This window comes from Stegodyphus dumicola, chromosome X2 (genome assembly GCF_044657685.1).
Source record: "Stegodyphus dumicola isolate Sdum_Otavi_A_Nest chromosome X2, ASM4465768v1".
NCBI lineage: Eukaryota > Metazoa > Arthropoda > Arachnida > Araneae > Eresidae > Stegodyphus > Stegodyphus dumicola.
In genome coordinates, this window is record NC_140781.1 from 22,602,766 (window position 1) to 22,626,217 (window position 23,452).

Here is a 23,452-nt window from a genome sequence, read left to right on the forward strand (position 1 = left end):
CTAGTAATTATCACCAATTAGTGGAAAAACCACTTCTTCTTTTTCCACAAAAAGGTCGCTTGCTGTCGATTTGGCAAACATTACTGGCAACCATTTTCTGTCACTAATACATATTTAATAGTATTAATACAAAGTTTCTTTTCAAAATTAGAAATTAAAAATCTTTATTTTTAAATGAAATTTACAAACTTTGATTACATTTTATATCTTTATGGTAGTAAAATGCTCGACCTCTTATGAAGTACTGGGTTGATAGCTCAGTTCAGGTAGAGGTGCTGAAAGGAGTTGAAAAACTAGTTCCAAACTAAGTGTGATGAATGCCTGTATAAAGAAAATTGGGCCAAAATAATCTGCTTTATACCACAATCATTAACAATAAACATTATGTAGCAGTAGTTTATATTTGCAAAATAACTTGTTGATTTATAACATAAACTTCTGAATAGGCACACTAAATATCCATTATATGTGTATTTACGTGAAAAATATATTGAATTAACCTGGAACTTTCCCATAATTATTTTTTTTCTTCTGTTATTTCTGGATCTTTGATGCAGTAGTAAATGAAGTGTGTGTCAGTAATAAACTACCATAACACGCCCAGATGCTTCCCAAAACCAGAATGTAGAAGCTGTTATTCTAGCAGAAAGAGAAAGGCGTGATAAATTGAAATCTGAAGCAGAGAAAAAGAAAGCCGTGGAGAAAGTAAATCGTGAAAAGCAGCGACAGAAGCAGGAAGAGCGAAGAGAGAAGGAGCGGAAGAGAACACAGAAACGAGAGCATAGGCGATGAGTGTTAGTTGATGAATATACTCTTTTTATGCAGATATAAGTTATGAACTTTTGTGTATTTCAGCTGAAACAGTTCTAATGAATACTCAGTTGGAGTATGTTTTATGTATGAGCTGTGTGAAAATTGAAGTTGTGAAATTTTTTATATATTATATGTGTTTAATACATATGCATTCTGAAAAAGATTGTATTCATTTCTTCAGTTATACTGATTAACTTGCACAGAATACTTTAACAAGTATATAACATTTGAAAATAACAGGCTGCTATTTGTATTTCTTAGTTAAAACTAATTTGTATATAAATGTCTGAAAATTTTCCTTATTTCTTCGTCTATATATATAATGCACATAAGAATAGTTTCTTGGGTGATAGACAAGGTTTATGTGTGTAATGGGCATATATATACTCATATCCAGGTTATTTTTAAAAGATGGCTATAGCTTTTCTTTAATACTGATCGTAGACTTGTGCATCCAATTCCTCCCCCCAGTTAAAGGTAGAGATCTTCATGCAAAACTGAGATTGGGGGGGGTCTGTAAAGACAGTGGTACCTCAGTACGCGTCCAGTATGTCCTTAGCATAAGCCTTGTTTGGATGGGAAAATTTTTGGGTATATGAACAAAGAGATTGTTCAAAACTGGGAAGATGACATGCATATCTGGGGCTTGGCTGTTGCATATTGTATGCCAAGTATGATAGTGTACATGGTTGTGAAAACAAAGATGCTATTAAATTGGCTAAAATTGTGAAGAGGATGAACTCAATTACAAAACGAAGATCAAAGGCATTAAAGTATGTTAAATAATTGCTTTTGTTCTGTATAGCAGGAAAACAATGTACGGTATTATGTGCTTCATTTATGTACAGCATGTATTTCACTCACTGCATTTATATTTTATTATTCAACAATATTAAAATAATAACAATGGTGTTTTTTATAAAAAAAAGATTAATTACTTTCCCTTTACTTCTAATTGGTAAAGTTAATTTAGTATAGGTTCAAGGATCTGGATTAATAATGTTATGCTAAGGTACCACTGTATGATGTTTATGAGCCCTTTCTAAAACAAAATTTCCTATTAGTAAAATATTCATTGTGTGTTAATAAGTTAAATGAAATATATATATATATATATATACAGAATTCACCAAGCTATTTGAGAATGAATTTTTTGACTGTTTTTAACACTTGTCTTCAGTTGAAATTCCGCATCCTTAAAGCAAATTTAGGAAAGAACTATGAAACAGAATTCTGCATTGGATGAAACAGCATTCAATTTTAAATATTGCTGACCCAATGAAACGAAATTGTTCATAGCTATGTGTTTTGTGCATAAAATTATGGGAATTTTTGTATATTTAGATGCAGTATGTTTGAATTAAGATCGCATGATTAAGTATCTGAAACAGTTGGTCATAGACTAAGGATTCCAGTTTAGGAAATGAATTGGATAAGTTAGGCTTTCAGACTATGTCAGTTTTTATCAGTATTTTATTTAAATATAGAAAATTAAAATTTTTGTACAATCTTTGAGAAAGAAAATTTCATTTAGTAGGTTGTTGTTATGTTATTAAAGGTTTTGAGGGAAGAAAAAATTAATTTTTAAAATGCTAAAAGCCTTAAAATTTGTTGACATTATATGGCAGTTTTAAATTCTTTATTTAACATTCTTCTAATTTAACATTATATTACAAAATGACAATATATGGCAATTTTAATTGTATCCTTAAAAGTTGTCAACATTATATGGCAATTTTAATTCAACTAAATGAGCAGCAAAAGGTATCAGTTTTTTTGACCATATAAAAAATAATTTCTAATAAACTCAAAATTCTAAAGTTTAGCATTTTTATAATAGTAATTTGAAATCAGTGCTTCTAAATTAAAGTGTTTCTAACATAAATGGTATTATTTTGAAATTTGTATCTGGAAACTTAACATGTATTGTTAACTTAACATGTTATGTCTTTGGCAATATCATGAAAAATTTTGATTTCTAATAACTCAGAAAACTGATGGTATGAGAATTTACTCCCTTTCGATTTTGACTAAATCAGCAATGGAAAATTATTTTCTGATTGGCTTATTGTCCCCTTCAAAATTGTTTACAAATTTGTTTAATGTATTTATTTATACTTAATGGTATGACATGATCAAAAGACATTGTAATATTGTAATCTAAAGGTGTACTTTATTTGATGTATTTCTGAAATGCTAACAAACTGTTCAGAAGATCAATTTAATCTCCAGAAGACATTGTAGTCATACAGTCTTAAAAATCTTTTATAGCATGAAGGAACTGTGTACTTTATAACAGCCTCCAGAAATGCACTAAAAGCTGTTATTTATAAATATGCTCAGAGTATGAAGTTAAAAGGGAAGTATGTATATACAAGTAAATTTTAAGGTAAAAGAAGAAATATCTCTAATAGGCAAAAGCATTTAATAGGCGGAAATATTAAAAAAAATAGTACTTGTGTTATAAATTAAGCATTTCCGAGTCCGAAAAAGTCCATTAAAGAGAAAAAAAAGAAAATGCAACATTAATAAATTTAGTATTTTATTGCTTCTTGATAATATGTATACCATATTTACTGGCATATTCCTTCCTTTCCTTTTACTAATTTTGTCATGTGAAAAGGGAAAAATTGTGCATAATTTCTGAAGGATGTGGTTGCAGTAAAAATATAACAAATAAAAAGTATCCATGGTAACTATCACAATTATTTGTTTTAAAAAAAACTACACTCCAATATGAATGCATAGTTGCATTAATGTTACCAGTATCTAATGTCTTCATTTCCACTTCCTGTATTTTGCATCTCACTTGCTCACTCTATTGTTCTCCACTGCTACTCTGTAGACCTCAGTCATTAAATGTTACTGTCTGTGTCATCTGCTACACCTTGCAAGTCATTGCCGTTGTCTTCATCACCATTCGGTCCATCATGCCATATGTTGTGATTATCCAAGTGATCATGAACTTTAGATATCTCCATCTTCACTATTATTGCTGCATCAGTCAGAACCCATGCATCCAAAATCCACAAACAAATCAGTAAAATGAAAACAATCACAATGTGGGCAAATCCATTTTAAAAGTTAGGGAAGCTCGTCTTCTGAATGCCTTGTGGAAGAGGAAAATTATTTGAGTATTAAGAAAAATTTCATAACTTTGTACTTTTAGTACAAGGAGAAAAATATTCAGGTAAATAAATATATATATATACATGTTGATAAGAAAAGGAGAGGTAAAAATTAGCTAACGCCGTAAAGAACTACCTAATTCCTGATATTACATGTAAAACAAAGTTAAAACAACAAAATCTTTTGACCATCTTTTTATGTGTAAAATTTCTCAGTATTATGTAAAGGTTTTTTCTCATACCAATTTTGATTTTTTTGTACAGATTTTCTAATTTTTTTTTGTATAATAAGTAGTTTTTTTTTTTTTTTTTTTTTGCTTACAATGTATTGCTTTAACTTAGATTCTGTTGTTTTACATGTAATATCAGGAATTAGGTAGTTCAAATGTTCTTTACTGCTTTAGCTAATTTTTACCTCTTCTTTTCTTGACAATCTATTTTGAAATTTGCAGCTCAATGCACAATTTTTGACCAACTAGGTCTCACATTTTTATGATTTACTACTATCTATCTATATATATATATGTATATGCATGTAGCATGTCAATAAAAACACTTAACTGGCTTTTGTTTCCACAACTGTTGGTTATAGATATATATTTCAGTTGCAAAAATATTTTCAATGGTGCAGATATTAAAGTTTTGGCATTTTTAAATTTTAAGAAAATAAATTTTTCAAAAAATTATAAAATCTTAACTTATGCATTCTTCTGGTTGAATATTTATACATTCTTCTGGTTGAATATGGGAAAATTTTATACTCATTATAAAAAATAAAATTCAAGTTGTATGATAGAATTAATAGAAATATTTTATTTTGAAGCTGAGATAATTTTCAGGGGACATACACAATTTAAAAAATGAAATGTCTGTATTTGTATGTGACTAAAAGTAAGTTATCAGTTTAAGAAAATGTTTTTGGTGTTAATAGATTAAATGGCAAGCACAACTATGCAGAGTATCATGAAAAATATTGACGAGTATAATTTTTTCCAAAAAGGAGATCTGCATTTGTAAAAAAAATTATTATAGTAGTTGCAGGTACGTTTTTGTTTTGTACCATTAGTTTTGATTTTTCTGATAATTAAAAAAAAAAAAAAAAAAACACCTCAGAAGTCAACATTCATAGTTGAAGTGTTTGATTGGTAGACAGTTGGACTATATAACCTGTAAAACATTTATGTATTGTGGCATCAACTGCTTGATTTATTAGCAATTGGTTATCTATGTCCAGAATTATCGGAATGATTCGACAGTTTCAAGAATTTTTAATGATGCACAGTGTATTGATTACATAAAAATTCTGACACGTTTCGCTAGAAGCCATTCTGAAGTAACATAAAACTCAGCACCATCAGAAGTTACACTTATAACTCAGATACCATTGTAATCATTTTTAATTTTAAGTGAATTTGTCTACACTGGGCATCAGTAAACTAGTCATTCCAAAGTTTTGAGTTAAAATGTATAATTTCTATGGTTAAGATTCAAAACATTCGAATATGAAAAAGCTACAAGATTTGATGTTTGGAATTTAAAATCTTTGAAAATTTCTGAGATCTTAGGATTTGAGTAGGAAAATTAAAATGTAACTTATAATCTATTTCACATCTAATGAATTAATTTAGTTATTTAAAGCTAGATTTCATCTCAGTATGTTGGTCCTCATGTTAATTATCTGAGGGGGAAAAACTGCAAACTTTTATGCAAAAGACTGAAAAAATTCATACAGGGAAATGTTTGCTTTTTCTCTTTGAAAGAAGAATGCTCAAGTGCATAGTACAATAATTCAAATTATATTTGTTTTATTGGGGACTTTTCTGAACACTGGGAAAGGGAAATAAAATTTATTTGTTGACATTTATGTTTAACCACATAGATCACATATAAAATGTGGAATTCTCATCAGTTTACTTCAAAAATGTCTTCATATTGAAAACCTGTCTTATTATTTTTTAAATAGTATAAATATGGATTTGCAGCTCTTGAACTTTCATGAAATCTACGGTGCGACTCCTGTTGTGGTGAAGTTTGGCCACCCCTGGTATATAAAGAAATTAAATGATTTGAAACACCATCCGCCATATAAAATCAACTTCATTTCTTTTAATAGTTCTTTCCTCCTTCCCTTGGCTAGCTTGTTTATGCATGATATGGGAGTACGTGTAAAGGAATCTGTGTAATAAGTAATGTGTTCTATAATTTAATTATTCTCTCTATATTATTACACATATAAATTAGAAGAAAAAAAGTTCATCCAATGAAATTTCTAAAGATGTGCTGTTTTTAAATAGTTTTCGCACAGTGTGATGTTAAGCCAAATGCTCTCGAAACGTGTGTGCCTGTAAATGAAACAAAAACACCCATTTATGCATTTCTTTTGTTTTTCTTTTAATTATTTCTTATTTTTAATCATTTTTTTAAATTTATAATAAGGTTCAAACTTAGGAAAGTTTGTGTAAAATTATGTACAGAATAAAATATGCAGTGAGGTAAAGTAGATTTTATACAAGAGATGCAGACATATCATTACATAATGGGTTAATGGTTGAAGAGTCATTAGGTTTTTTTTGGGGGGGGAAGCTGGAGACATGAAAATTAGCAGTGCCTTCACTGGGACTTGAACCTGCACCTCTTGAATACATGCCAAGTGTGCTACCATTATACTATTAAAGCGTGCAGAAAGGAGGGAGAAAATACCATATATAGTTTCTATTAACAGTGCATTTTAAAACATTTTTAAACTAAATTGAAAACAATAATAATAGATAAAATAAGAATAAAATGATTCACGATCAAATGTAAGAAAAACCGTTTCCAAATGAGAAGAAGTAGCTTTTCTTTACAGTGGTTACAGGTGAGGTTCGAACCCGCAACCATTCCTTTTACAGTCCAGTGTGCTGATCACGCAACTATTTGTGACAGTAGTTTTCATGAAAAATAATGGAACAAAATGAAGTCATTGCAAAGGTAATTTAATTAATATTCAATAAACGAGTGCTTTATGACCCAAGTTGTAACTGTCCTCTGTTTATTTTAGATGTTGTATTGTTGAAGGTAGTTTTTGGTGTATTTAATAGTGATTCTTATTACACACGAAATAGCAAACATTTGTCATAATTAAGAATATTGTAGAAAACTAATTTATTAGGTTCCTATTACTTACACAGGTGAAGCATATGGATATGCTGGTCAGATCATTGCTTTAAAAATATATACATCTTTTCCCTTTAATGAGGATTTGAAATTTTTATCAATATATATGGTTTGAGAAAACTAAGGTTGCTGTAAATGATGCTGATTATTTTATTCCTGTGGACAGTTACAATCTCTTTAAACAAAAACTATGTGTTTCTGATGACGTATTGAAACGTGTAAACAAGAAATTTTTTCTGATGACATATTTAAACGAGTAAACAAGAAAAATGATGTGATGAGAACTCACTCAGCTATTTGGCTGTTTGTTTATGTCGCGGGTGAAAAAGCTAAACAACTCAGATTTACACCCTCTGCATAATGTGAAATTTATGCTGGTGGGAAAAAAAAAAAAAAAAAATAGCTGCAACTACATTGTGAGCATACTCATGTGGATGGGCCTGTAGTGTGTAATTTTCAGTAGAATTGCCAACCCTCCAGGTAAAACTGGGAGACCTCCCTTTTTTTGTATTACATCTCTGATTCTTCCTTTTAATCAGTAAATCTCCTGGTTTTTAATTTAGATAATCTATTTTATTCTTTCTAAAAGATTTGACTAGCTATAAAAAAGGAAAGGAAAATACTACCAAGATACTTTTTACGAAAAAGATATTTTGTAAAATTTTTTTAAACAGCATTGTCATCTTTTAATGAAACATATAGTGTGTAAATTCTTCCCCCTTCTTATTTTCAGCATAATTTTTTAGGTTAATTTTTATTCTGTCTGAACTGTTTCGGCCCATTGTAGAAATTAGCAGATCTATAAATGCTACATTACCAAATTGATCCATCCTCAAGGTTTTATTATTTTCAGTATATTCAAAAGTCATTTGATAAGTAAGAGTGTTTTCCCCCATATTCGGGGATTTCATCAGTGTAAAACTTTAAGGAAACAGAATAAAACATAGCAAAGTGTAATAAAAATATCCCCAAAATGTAAAATTTAGAATAACAAGTGAAATATAAAATACGCTAATCATGTTATTTTTTTAAAATGTGTTGCTGCACGACATAAGAATTCTTTGGTTTGCTGCACAACACAAAGAATTTCTTAGTTTTTATAGTTAAAGGTTAGCAGCTATGCTATAATAATGCAGTTAGAGCATAAATGCTTAAATATTAGGGTGTTTTTTTTTTTTTTTTTTCCTTTTTTCAAGAAGCTTTATTGCACTGATTTTTAATTACTTTTGTGTTTATCAGCTGGTGTTTCATCCACAAAATGGTGTAAAATACCTCACGACAAGTGCTGAATGTGGTATCCATCATTATTGACCATGAATATTAGGGAAGACCCAATAACAGGAATCATATTTCTTTTGGCATATTTAATACATTACAGGCTTGTGACACGAACAAGAACAAAAGGTAGTTAAGCTTGTTTTACAGATTTCTTATAATACAGTGGTGAAATGACTAAAATTTTAGGTGTGTTGAACACGCAGAATATTCTATGATCAGAACTAAATGTGGCCACCATAAGCAGCAACAACCATTTAGCCAGGCATAGAGTGAAAGAGACTTTGGTTGGCATTTTGAGACATTGCAATCCAATTGTGACACCATCCAATTGGTCAGGTAGGTTCATTTGGGGAAAGATCTTGTGAATAAGTAGGGAAAGGCAGACCAATAATCTTTTGTAAGTTGCTAGCTGTTCAGAGTGTCAGATATGCATACCAGATGCACGTAGAACTGTCATCCAAATATGCTCCATACTGTAACTCTCGATGTTGGGCATCAGGCAAGATTACAGGGACACTTTCCCCTGTGGCAACATATGTATACACATCTAATGATGATATGTGTAGCAGGTATGAGTGGGATTAAATGAAGAAGACAAAAGTCATGCCATTTTTATTGCTAAATGGTTTCTACACATGTTACATGATGGGATTAAGAAGACAGAAGTTTTTTTATTTATATTGCTAAATGCATTATTTAACACACTATTACAGCCACAGATGCCTGTGATGGCAGTACATAAAAAACTTATAAAATTTTGCATAAATCTTATGAATCCTAAGAAAATGAAATTGAGGCTTAAAAATATCTAGAGTGAATTTAGAGGACTAGTATAAGTTTTATTCCACTGCCCCTGCAAGGCATTTTCTGCATGTAATTACCAATTGTTAATTATTTATTTATTTTTTTAACTTTAATGTGTATCTATAAAATTGGGTGCTTAAATGTAATTACTTAGGTTTGGAGTAAAAAGTTTCTGTAAAATATTAAATTTTTAGAAATAACAGCATAATGTTATAAAAGATCGTTAACTCAGCTGAAAAATGAAAATTCACAAAGTGATTACATTTATGCTTTAGATAATCTAAAAGGAACATGCTTCCTGTTATAATCTCAAGGTCCTCCGAACTTACCTCCTATACACACTTTCAATTATCGAGCCCTATAAAGACCCCTTTTTAATTTTTTTCCAAATAGTATAGGATGTAATATATCATTTTGTTCAGGAAGAAAAATCGTTAAACAATATCATGTTTGATAGCTTCTATTTTCAGCACCATAGGGGCTGCTTTTAATTTTTTCATAACTGAGGCAGTAATGTATAATTTTATTCAAAGAAGAATAACTCTTTACTACAGGTAAAGAAAGTCCTGACACACCTTGAAGCCTTTTTTATCTGTTATTCTGCCTCAGAGCTGTATAAAAGCTCCTCTCATAAAACAACTGTGAAAGACATAAGCACACGTCCCACAGATTAGAGAAGAAAGGATAAACTTGGTGCCCAGTAGTTTTGGTGCGTCACATTGGTGCCAGTATAATTTATACACTAGTCTTAAATCTCTGTTTAATGATAGTTTAAATAGAAATCCAGTAAATGTATGAAAGTTCAACTTCTGTGTGTCATATATTTGTAGATTTTGAATTTCTTCCCCCTCCAATACAATTTATGAGTCTTGAAACATAAGACCTTTGAACAAGATACATTAATTTATGGCTGTAAAATATTGAGCATTGATAGCATTCAATATTTTGTAAACACTAAAATAAAAATATGTATATTTGTATATGAATAATTATAAACTTTTGGTTCTGATAAAGTTTGTAGCCTTGGGGAGAAATTACAGGAAATCTTAAAAATAGATTGTAGATGCTCATCAGTCATTCGATTTCTTTTCTTTTTAATTTTCAACTGTAAAAAAAAAAAAAAAAAACTGTTCCTATAGAAATGTGTATTCAAATAAAGCAATTATTGTTAGTGGGAAAGTTCATAACTAAGCTTATTAAATTTTTAACGGAAGTATGAAATAAAGTTAATAAAATCTCTATCTTCAAATCTTTTAATAAGATTTACATCCTGCTGTCAATTATTTAGATCCATTTAGAGATTTCTGGTGTATTATTCATTTCAATCACGGCGAAAAAATGTAATGTCCAGATTTTAAATAATAAAAGTTTGAAATTTTGGAAACAAACACATAATTGAAATGTACACACATTGGGCCAGATGCTGCCTGCCAATTTGATACCACTGTTTTAATTCATGATTATCTAAGAAGGCTAAGAAAATGTACAATATATTGCCAAAAAATTTTAATTAAACCTGCAGAGATTGTAGATGTCAAATTATTACAAAAATGAAAGTAAGAAAATGCACAATGTATTGCCAAAAAAATTGTAATTAAACCTCCAGAGATTGTAGATGTCAAATTATTACAAAAATGACAGTAAAACGGCCTGTGCTAGAAAAATACTAATATAGATGAATTAATTCCAGGAATTTATTTAAAATAATTGCATACTGATATGCAATTTCGTCAGAGCTGATCTCATTGATCACTTTTACATCTCCAATGAAGAACGTATAGAACCTTTTTTTTCCTGAAACTTAGTTCCTTTATTTCAATCATTTAAAAGCATTTTTCTAATATTGGTTCTTCTGTTTGGCTTTTATATTCATTTGGTATCTATGGTGCTTGCAGATTTAATTTTGATTTTCTGTATTTTTATGGTAATTTATTATTTTTCTTGATTACTACAAGTTAATTATTGTGATCAACATGGGAAAGGTTGAAGTTCAATTAAAAATTAATATTCCCTCCTCCCCTTTTATAAGAGGGAAACAGAAGCTAAAAATGATTTTACCTAATATCAAAAATAGATTTAGTTTACCCTTTGTGCATTTTTTGGCAAATTGTAAGCAATAATGACCATTTTTTAAACTTGTATATCAATAGAACATGTGAACAATTGTGCTTTTGAAGTTGTCAACTGAATACTTTCATTTGTATTATAATAGCCGAAGATAATAGTGATGAGTGGATTAAAATGAATAATGTTTATTGTTCCAACTGATCTTACTGGAGTTTTTAAATCTCAGAAAGTATGTGTTTACTGTGCATGCACATTTGTGGTTTTGCACTTCATGTAGTCAACTCTTTTATTCATATCTTGCAGACTATGAACTTTATTTTACTTAATAGTGCACTTTATTTTAAATAAGTCATTATATGAGTTAAAATCATAAATCAAAGCATTGATAAATTTTCTCCTTTTTGACCCTCCACCACTATTTAAAGATACTTTTAACATACCAATAAGTTTGTTAGTAATAAATATTAAATATGCTTGTCATTTTTTAGTAGTATTACAAATTATTAATCGTATTTTTTTCTGAAATTACAGACTATCTTAATCAGTTACCTCATTTGTTAATATTTTGCCTGTATTTTCTTAAGAATCTCTTAACTGTGTGGAATTTTTTAATTAGTTTTAAATGTATACAAAGAAAATATTTCCCTCCAGCGAATAAATTTATTGCCAGATATTTACTGTGAAATTTATTTAAAACATTTTATATAATTTAGGTTATTCAGGAGTTCAATCAGTCAACATCTTTTGTCTCAAATTGAGGAATCCGATGTTTTACTCAACAGCATCCAAAAGAGGTACAGTTGGTGACCTTATGAGGAACTGTTAAACCTAAAACTGGCTTGAATGTTCTTTCAACCCAGCCTCAGTGGTATTTGTCTGATAGGATGGCATGTTGTTCTGCTGAAATGAGCCATCAGATTCGGATTTGTGAAGGATTATTGCTGATCAGCTCGAACATTATAGTAGAATGTAGTATTTATGAAACCTCTTTCCAAAACCTTATGTATTCCATCATGAGGATCCATAACATCATCAAGAGCTACACTGCTGAGCCAAGTTGGCAGGATATTTAGTAACTTAATATTCTTGATGTCACACATTTTTAATGTTTGCTGTAATAGGAAATAGATTTCATGAGACCATTCTGCAGAGTTTCAATTTTATATTGTATGTTGTTAGGTGACACATAGTTTCAGACTTCATTGTCAGTCAAGGCACAAAAAAGGTGCAGCTTATGTTGTATAGCATCTGCTTGCTGATATTCTAGTTGATCATGCAGCAGTTAATTTGTGCCAGTTATTTATGAATGATATTTGAAAGGTCAGATAGTTACCTATTAATAAGTTTCATTTCATTAGGGTTTGCTTTGTTTTTTCATGCATTATAATAGTTTTTTGTACAAATATTCCTCTACATTCATGTCACAAATTTAAACTTTTGGGGATGGGTGTGTCATATATGCATCGGCTGCAAGTATCACAGAAATGGTCATACATAAATCGTCGTTTAAATGCAAGGTCAAGAGAGTTATACCACATATGAATTTTTAAGGTAGAACATTTAATATCTTTTCTCCCTCTGTATGTAGCTTTATGTTTTAGTGGAATTTTTCGAGAGTGGAGGACCTTCATTCTATTCCAGTATTTTTATTTATTTATTTATTTATTTTTTGGAATCAAAGTGGAAATTGTGGGTTGAGTCATGTAAATAAACAGAGCTGTCTATTAACTGCATCAGCTGGTATAAACATATGGGGATGTTCTAGATACTCACTTTTTTATTTTTGGTGTTATCATTTTATTCACTCCTATTTCAGTTTGGCTAGTGTTAACTACCTGAGTGTTACTCTGATAACGTGCCAAAATGCGGAACACAAGAGACCACAAATGTAATTTATGCTAATATTTAATATTTTTATATAATATTAAGTTAGGCTTAGCAGGGCATATTGCCTGTCCCAGCAAGATGGTGCATCCCAAGGTTCTTTAATATTAAAGGTTAGGCCAGGAACGGAAAAAGCGTGCCATTGGTTGCTGGTAGTGACGTCACCCGGGTCACAAGACATATGGGTTGGTGCGTCTGCTACATGATTTTGGTAATGGGAAAAATGTAAACTAAAGCAAAATGATCCTTTTATATGTGGGAATTAAAATAACATACCGGGTATATACTTTCTGATTAAGCATTTTGTTAAAGCGAATGTTTATTTTATGCACAGAATTCGTACGAATGCTCAAAATAATTGTAAACATTACATCCTTTCCTTAAAGGAAAGCATTAGAAAATGAAAAACGATATTTAAGTTAATTAAGGGACATAAATATTGTAAAATGAGGTATTTTCCAATATATTTGTGATGTTTGTCTACATTAAGTAAATCTTTTTGAATAGAATACATGAAGGCATGACTGCTAAAGCCATGGTAATAACATAATAAAGAAGTATTTTCCAATTTATTTTCATTGCTCATGCATTTTTTTTAATACAAATGAATTTTGACATTCCATCAGAAATATATGATTGTGATTTTCAGTTAAAATTACATAACTCAAAAAAAAAAAAAAAAAAATTAAATCAACAAATTCATATTTAATTACCCTAAAATTCTACAAATTTCTTAATATCACATTCTTGTACTTTTAAATAGACTTATCACATTCTTTTAAAGTCACTTAATAATACTGATTCACTTCAGATTTCAGCAGAAGTGCATATATTTTCAGTATTATCTAAAACACTCTTATAATCCTAAAATTTCTCCTTACACTCCTAAAATTTCTATATAAACAGGGCTTAATTTCTAAAATTAGAAATGCCGGAGCCTTATGGAAGACCGTCAGCAAAGAGGAACAGGAGTAAATAAATAAATAATATGACTATTAAACTCATTAATAATTTTAAAATTAAATAGTTAATTATTATCAATTTAATTAATAGCTATTTAATTAATGTTTATAAATTGCTGTTTAATCAACACTTAATTAATTATAATTTAATTGATAATTAATTATTATTTATTGAAATAATTAAAGATTAAAGTAATTAAATAATTAAAATTAAATAAAATGTAAAGAGAAAAATTACAATTTAATAAGTGGTTTTTAATAAAATTTTATTGTTGAAATAAAATGTTAGGAATTCTAAATTTTTTTCCTTGAAATTGTGGTTCAGTTTTATAAAAAGAAGTACCGCAGCTTATAAGGTATTTCTCCCATTTCCCTAGTGTGCCTTCGTGGTGTAGTGGTTCTGCACATTGAGCCGGTATTTCAAAGGTCCGTGGTTCGATTCCCGGCGAAGGTGGTTGCATATTTTTCATCTTTGTTGCTTCCATTTAACCTGACTCTACAAGCTCATCTTATCTAGGGCTACGGTGCACTCCGGCTAGAATTGTACTTTATCTTAAAAATTAAGAAGTACTGGCGAAGTTTAAGCACTGCATATAACATTTATCCTGACGTGTTTATTTGCTATAGCATATAATCTTCGATTTTCACGCCCTGTTCTTCCCTCCATACATTAAAAATGGAATAATTAAAATACATTTCTTACACATAAATGCACAATAATAAAACTAATAAACTTGCCCTATATTTTAATTTCAATTCAGCCTGTATTCAAATTAAATATTTTTAATTACTAATGTATTTATATCAGGTTTTTTCTTAAATTTCTTTTGTTATACTCAAAATAGTGTTCAGTATTTTATTATTTGTCTTTCTCTTATAATTAAAAACAAATTATATGGAATCAAAATTAAAACATATGCAGCAGTTAAATAACACTGAAGACATTATCTTACTTAATCTTTCGCTAATTGTATTCCAGCACAATACACAGATTTGTTTTCCTTCAGGATCAAGCATGTGTAAGTTCACTTAGTTATATCAATTAAATTACATCACACATACCTGTATGCATCAGTTAAATAACACCGAAGGAAATATGTCACTCACTCATTCGATGTTTGCATCATAGTGTGGTGGAGAAATTGTTCTTTCCTCACGGTGAGGCATATATCAGTTTACTTAGTTCGCAATGCTTAACCTAGACGCTGCTTCAATACATAGAATTACGTTTGGGATGTAAAGAAAGTAACCAAAACATGTGAATGAAGTTGGATAAGCGAATTTATTAACTAATCATTCAGGTACTCAGTATTGGTAAACATGACACTGAGTTTAAATATCTCACTACGAGGAAGTCTCATACACAAAATTAAGATTATGATAAAAAATGATTTAAAATGAGAAATTTTTCAATTTAAATGTAATATAGCAGTAAATGAAAAATAAATGTAAAATTACATCACAGTTATGTATGAAAACTACATAAATTCACTAAAAAATAATTAGTTATTTCATCTAGTTGTAAAGAGTTGTTATTTTATCTGGTTCCGCCAAAAAAAGTACTAATGTGTATAATTCTGACACAACGCTATAGCATGTTTTGCCACTTCTGCCTAGCTATAATAGCAAATTAACAGCACAAATCAAATCAAACTGTTGATGCAACGAAAGTAAACAAACGGCAAGAACTAACGCTGTCACCCACATGATGTCATGCATACGTGGCATAATTTTCTCCCTGCACTACGCATCGCTCTTGGGCCCCCCCTGGGTGCATCCTGTCAGCACACCATCCCAAAAAAAACGGTTTGATGACTGAGATGCCTGTCCCGAAAGGGTTAACAGTATAAGGGAGAGGTTGAATTGGAAGATAATAAGAAACTTAGGAATTTTTTTTTTTTTCTTAATACTTGCTATGATTATAGAGCTTTTTAATGGGTTTGCATAGGAAATCTGTTGTGTGTATCCGTGTTTTTTCGCTGGATAAAGATTTTATGCGAGTGAGTTATGTTTTGCTCATATTATTAAGAATTATCCAAAATTAGCTGTTTTTCCTGAGAATTTATATTATAACTGTAATTTCAAAATATGTTTTGCAGAATATGTGCACTAAATACTAGCCTTATTATCTAACTTAGTGGTTTCAGAATGCATCAAGAGTAATGTTTTTTTCTCTGTTACTCGGTGCATCCCACATTTAAAAAAAAATATTGGGTTTCTGCAAAAGTTCTACTCATTTTCTGATTGAGGAAAAAGAGCAGAGAACACAGAAAGTGGACTGCCTAAGATTTTATACAATTTCTCTCATTTTGTAGTATGACTTAGCATCTTCCTGGGAGCAAATTTATTCCATGCAAAGAAAACTTCTGTTTTGAAGTTTAAAGAAAATATACACATTTAAGATCCTGTGCATCATTTAAGGTTTGGAGGACAAAGGTGTTCAGTAATGATTGAAACTGTTGTGGTCAATTGATAAAAGGCTGTGCCAGATGAAGCAACCACTTCCAAATCAGTAATTTTGCTACATGATTAAAACAGCTTCAGGTCCGATGTGGTCACAATGGAAGTTCAACATCATTGCAACTGATGAAGTAGTTCTGCCCTATTGTTAGTAGTAAAGGTCTCATCATTTGGTAAGACTGAGCACCTTCCAGCAAATTATTTCACTGACATTCAGTCATTTACTTAACAGAAACTTTTTGGGGTGCAGTCCTCTTTTTATGATTGCTGGTGCTGGCTTTCACACGCCAGTCCTTTGATGCAAGATTTTATGATATGGTATCATTTCTTCTTTCCTGTTAAAATTGTTATTCTGAAATAGAAAGCAAAAATATATACACACAGACTCATCTGTTGCTTCTACATCTCCCTATCATTTTTTGACTGTTGTTCTGCATACTGACATTTTCCTAGCTTATGAACAGTAGGTGATTATGATATCATGAGCAAGTGGTATTTTTTATTATAATTCCAAAATGCCCCTCTCATTTTGTATTTTGATCCCTTTTCTTCTAATATATATCCAGCTTGAAATCAGATACCTCAGGAACTGGCAGAAATTTTGTGCAATGAATTACAAACCCAATCTTCTATACAGAATTTTATGTGTATAACCCTTGGAAGGTTCTGCTTCCATCCCCAAATTTTTTAGTTAAAGAGTATTCTGTGATTCATGTGCCATTCTTTTTATAGTATTTTCTGAATATGTTAAAAAAACATAAATTATAAGGCAATTTAAGATATATCTGCAATGGTTCACATGTTTCTTAGTCACATACGAATTTTATATGTACAGTTTATAAATTACCGTATTTTGTAATTTAATACTTCTATAGTAGAAATGTTTTTAAAGATTTGTACTTAAATTTTGTGTTATTTTTCTGCTACTAAAGAATTAAATAATTTTATGTTTTGATAAGTGCTTTTCATTTATGGATGACAATCTTCTGGTTTAATTTGCCGCATTCTCCGACTGTTGTTATGCACATCTTCATGGTATTTAACTCTAATAAACATGCTGACAGGTTTAGAAAGAGTTGAAGAATCTTGATGGCATGGGTTTATCAAGTTTTGAATTAGGTGCGTAACCACATCATCAATGATCAAATCAAAAATTACAACTTTCACATGCAAGTTGTTAACAGAGCTAACAGTGAAGTGCATTGTAAGTGAAGTAATCTGTTTAATTTTCATTGAGTTTTCTTTCCACTTGATGTTTATGCTTATAAATCCATTCTGCTAAAACTAATTTTAAGAATTTCTGTTTCCTTATTGAGCTAAGTTTGCTTAAAAATAAAACACTTATAAAACTTTTCCTTGAAATTTGATTAATGTGTGCATTTATTTTCATTTGTTATTTGCAACAGATATTTTTTTCATGTGAACAGAATGTTCAAGAAAGGTGGCTACACATATTTGTTTCTTTAAATATTGATCTTAAACATACACTTCCAATAGCAGAAAATTTTACAAAAAAACTTTGAACACTGTAGATAGGAAGGTATTCTGAATATTAAATTTTTATAGTGCAAAAATTCCAGTTAGTAAAACATTAATTACGCTTCAGTGAGTTAAATGTGAAAATTTCCATATTTTGGTTTGTAAAACTCGTGGAGATATTGCATCGCTTGTCAGAGAAAATGCCATGAAAGACAAATGCATTGCCATTGAAATTTCTGTAACACTTATAAGTTATGCAAACGATTGCATTTACAAGCCAATCAGACAACTACACTATAAAAACGTGCCACCACGGCTGTAATTACATAAGTTTTTTAATTTACCAGGTCTGGTAGAAAAAGATTATGTACTCAGTATTAGAAAATGGATGAATTCATAAGGGGCTTCATTTTAGACTTATATGCTACTGGTATTTGAATCTTTTAGCAGAGGAAACATTAATGACACCGTTGTTGGTCAAAGTTAGCAACAATGGACCCAATGCACCCAGAAAGTAAATGTGCAGTGGATCTGGGGTAAGGAAACGGATGTTAGAACACACCAATTCCTGTCTGTATCTGACCTGTAGTCTATTGCAAAGTGTACAGGATGTTTTCGCTACTCTTATATTGACATGGACAGTAAGACAATTGCATGATCCAGCTAATCTTTATGAAGGCTTCTGTAAACAGTGACCCATTATCACGAACATGTGCTTTGGATTCACAGCCGAGTTGCTTGCAACATTTAATAAAACTGTGTAGTGTAAACTAATGGAAAGCTCAGTCTGTCCTTCACCCAGATAAGCTTTTGTGAGACATGATTAGCCATTATTTGAATACCTACCCTCCTGCATCAAAGGAAAATGAACGGAAAGGGGTCACATGAAGAATTCATAGTGATACCACAGGACATGACTATGGCACTCGCCGATTTGATGCATGTATTATTTCCCTCAAATGGAACCACATCTTATTGTTGTGTGCATATCTTCAAAGATTAAATTATTTGTTACATACTCAATTGCCTGTCTATTACAGAGTTTTTTTGCTTAAAATCTTTTTTGTGGTGTGGCCTTTTATGTCAGGAAGTGTAATTTCAGAATAATTTACTGGCCTAGATCCCTTATTATGTCAAAATATATTTTTGACCAAATTTAGGGATCAGCTACAAAATAAACATTTTGGTAATTAACGATTCTATAAGAGCTTAACTTGTATTTGTAGTTGCCTCCTATTAGTCATACATTCCTGAATATTGCAGGCAGAGAAATGGAATGTGTGTGTGAATTATAGTGATTTAAGTTCAATGGCTATTTCATTAACTGAAACTTTTGGTCTACAGGTTGATTGCTAAGATTAAGAAATTTAATGCATTCATCATATGCTCATTCTTATACAAAGCTTTTAAAATATTTCAACATTTAAATGCCATTTATAACTAGTGCCATGAAGTCACAATTATAAATCTGACATCTGTTGAAAAATAAATCAGGTTAATTTTTAGCTTTACAGTACCTGTTAATCAAATTCTACATCAATGGTTGCATTGTATTTTTTCCATTACCCTTCTTCCAAATGCAGAAGAAAATGTATTTTTAAACCCCCTTAGCAAATAAGTACTTTATATCAACAAATACAAATTAAATAATGTAATTAAATGAATTTAATGGAAATGAATGAAGTGCAATATGTGAGTACGAAGAAGAAAATCCTAATTACAAAAGTTTTGTATAAATAATAAGGATAAGAAGGAAATTCATATACATCTTTAAGAAGTAAAATTCTGCACAATCTGTAAATAGTCAGCAGAAAAGCCATATCATATTCACATGCTTTATGGTCTTTTTTTTTTTTTAACCATGAACACTTTTCAGCATGCCTATTAACTCTAATACATTACACTTTGACTTACTAAGAACCATCCTACCGCTCATCCACAATCATAAGCACTCAGCTTATATATTTAACATTTTGCAGTGAATATTTGCCATAAAAATAAATTTGCAGCACTCTTCAGAAACTTAAAACATATTCATCCCTTTAAACTTTATACAAAATGAATAAACAGCTTGTATGCATTACATTTTATATAGAAAAGAGGTTTTATCCTGGTGTTCTTCCTACATATATTTTTTTTTTGCAGTTGAGTCAGGAATGCTACTTTGCATAAATCAGTTGTTTCTAAGCAGTTGTCAAGCTATAGTCACACAGGCTTAAAAAATTAACCCCTTCGACTTTTCCTTAGGTAAAGCTTATAGTGACTTGGACTGAAAGCAAAATTTCATGAGTAAAATTTAAAGAAAGAATTAGTTCATTGTATGATGCTTTTTGAAGCAATTAGCAAGATGTACACTTAATTTGTTACCGTGAATTTTAGAATAAGAAATATAATTTTCATTCTAATCTTTTTAGTCGAGCAGACATGAAAGCTTTTCTTCTCTGAATCTAGTACCAAGAATTGGAGCTTAATACCATAAAACAATTATTATAGAAATTGTTTTCATGTTCATTAAAAGCAAATTCATTGTCCCACTCTTGAAATTTTTTGCTATGGTACCCTAGTATTGTAGAATTCTGATAATCTGTGACCACTTAATATATGGATGCTTATAATCTGTGTGTTCTGAATGTATACAAAATAAAACTTTTTATTTTTAGAATCTCAAATCTAACAATTTTACTTCTAGGTATATGCAAATTAACTTTTTACTGAAAATATACTATATTTATAGAGTATTTTGACTAAAGAAGAATTTATTGACATTATTTTATTTTCTGTGCCCTTTTTAATTAGTTTCATTCAAAAATTTTTAATTTTAAATAAATTTTTACTTTTGGGAGCATGTATTAAATTCTGTGCAGTAAGTGAACATTTACAGCAGTGAATGTCTACAAAATACCATGTGTAAAGATTTTTCTTGTTTTAACTCCTTAGCTTACAATGACGCTTCAGAGGCGTCGCTAGGTTATCGGACCAAACATGAATAAGATGCCTCAGAGGAGTTGCAAGGTTATCGGCCCAAACACGAGATGCCTCAGAAGCTTCGCAAGGTTATCGGCCCAAACACGAAAAAGACGCCTCAGAGTCGTCGTAACTCTACCGGGCGAAACATAAACATTTCAGAAACTTGATGGGGCCTCTGCCCCATGAGAGACATTCCAGAGGCGTGAGTTCAATTACTTCTCATTCGCATTTGACGTTACATCGTTTGTAAGAAGTATTATAAAATCACCCATTATAATGTCTTCAAAAAGAAAAATTAGTATTGAGAACAGTGATGACTTTGCTACCAGTAGTAGTGACATTATACGTTTCGCACGAAAAGCTACTAAGCAACTGGTGATTAGTGAAGAATCCGATAATGAAAATTATTATCAACCACCTGAGTTGTGGATCTGGAAAAAAAAAATGAGAACCAACCAAAAATATGGAAATTCCCAGAATAAAAGCTGCAACATTAGATCAGTTGAGTACAAGCAAAGAGGAAATGGAGTTTTTTAATATAATGTTTAATAGTACATTTTGGAAAATATCTTGTGACGGAGACAAATCTATACGCGGAACAAGTGATAAATAATGAAAATGAAAGAAGAAAAATTGATGAAGCTTGGTTTCCTATTGACTGTGATGAACTAAAAATATATATTGCCCTATGTATAATTGTGGCTGAAGTGAAGAAATGTACTGGTCTAAGAGGGCTGTTATTGCAACTCCAATATTTAGAGAAACGATGCCGTATGAAAAGATTTTTACAAATAAGTAGATTTTTGCATTTTGCAAATAATGAGTTGGCCAATAAAAGTGATAAATTAAGTAAAATAAAGCCCATAATAAATTATTTTAACCAACAATTCCAAGAAATATATACTATGCAAGAGGACATTGGCAATTGACGAATCATTAGTAAAATTTAAAGGACGTTTATCCTGTAAACAATACAATCCGTCAAAAAGAGCGAGATTTGGTATAAAAGTGTATAAATTATGTGAGTCCAGTACAGGTTACTGCTATAATTTCAAAATATACACTGGCTGTGACAAAATACATACTACAGAAAATTCATCTGAAACTGTAGTCAAAGAACTATCTATCAAAGCCAATTTTACACAAAGGACACACATTATATTTGGACAATTGGTATTCTTCACCAAATCTTTTTGTAATTCTACTCAACAGTAAAACTAATGCCATTGCAACAGTGTGCGCAAACAGAAAAAATATGCCAAAAGATTTCTTGAAAACAAAATTAAAAACAGGAGAATATGAAATGAGAAGCTGCAATGGATTACTGGCAATAAAATGGAAAGATAAACGAGACTTTTTATTCTATCTACAAAACATACAACAGTAGCAATGACTGAGCAAATCAAAAAGCAACACAATCCTACTTGGAAACCAAAGTGTATCATCGAATACAACAAAGGGATAATAGGAGTTGATCGACAAGATCAAATGCTAGCGTGCTTCCCTCTTATGAGAAAGTGTATGAAGGGGTATCAGAAAATTTTCTTTTACCTGTTTGACAAAGCGTTATTTAACTCTCATTTTGCATAACAAGATAAATATTGAGAAAAGACAGGGATATGCAGAATATAAGGTTAAAATAGCCGAATTATTATTGGAAAATACACCATTACGAAACTACAACCATAAAAGACAGTTGTCAAATGGAGATTTACTACTAAGATAGCAGGCTCAACAGTGGAGTCATTTTCCCAAACATATAGATCCAACGCTGTCGAACCAACACCCAAAACGAAGATGTGTAGTTTACACAAAGCATAAACAACGCGGGAATGCAAAAAGTGTAAAATTGCATTACATGTACCAACATGTTTTGAGAGATATCATACTGTCAAAGATTACTAAAGTTTTGTAGTAAAAAAAAAATGTTATTAATGGATTATATAATTTGCAAAAATAATTTTTTTTTTGTTTAATAATGAACCAACTGTAATTATTTATCAAACATTTTGCAAAGTTAATTTTACCGTGCACGTGTATATACAAATCATAGGAAGTACACGTGCGCGGTACAATTAACTTTGCAAAATGTTTGATATTGATGCGATTTGTACAGTTTCAAACGCTGAGCAAAGTTATGTCCTTGCGCGTTGGCCCGCACATTTGGAAATTAGATCATAAGGGAAGGGGTTAAAAATAAGAAGTATAAGAAAGGAAAGAGGGCTAATGTAAAGAGGATATTTTCTTTTTAATAAATCCCTAACTTCAATTTTAGCACTTTTTTGTATCAGTATTAATCCAGTTGCAGATGCTTTAAATGTGATAGCAGAATTAGCACATAAATTTAATTCGAGAAAATCCATACTGAACAGTATTTTTGTCTCGTTTAACAGTGTGAAACTAATCTTGATGGATTAATTTGGAAGTCAAACAACAAAAATCAGCGCGACGTTT

At 30.5% G+C, this 23,452-nt stretch overlaps 1 protein-coding gene across 1 annotated transcript in view; it reads left to right on the forward strand.

The window, feature by feature from the left end:
• The window catches only part of LOC118197410 (coiled-coil domain-containing protein 43-like), a 76,174-nt gene extending 62,346 nt beyond the window's left edge, over window positions 1–13,828 (forward strand). Inside the window, exon 5 of the mRNA XM_085809113.1 lies at window positions 605–13,828. Coding sequence (XP_085665239.1) covers window positions 605–792 — 188 coding nt within the window. The 3' untranslated portion in view covers window positions 793–13,828. The remainder of the gene's footprint in view (window positions 1–604) is intronic.
• Window positions 13,829–23,452: the final 9,624 nt, after the last annotated feature.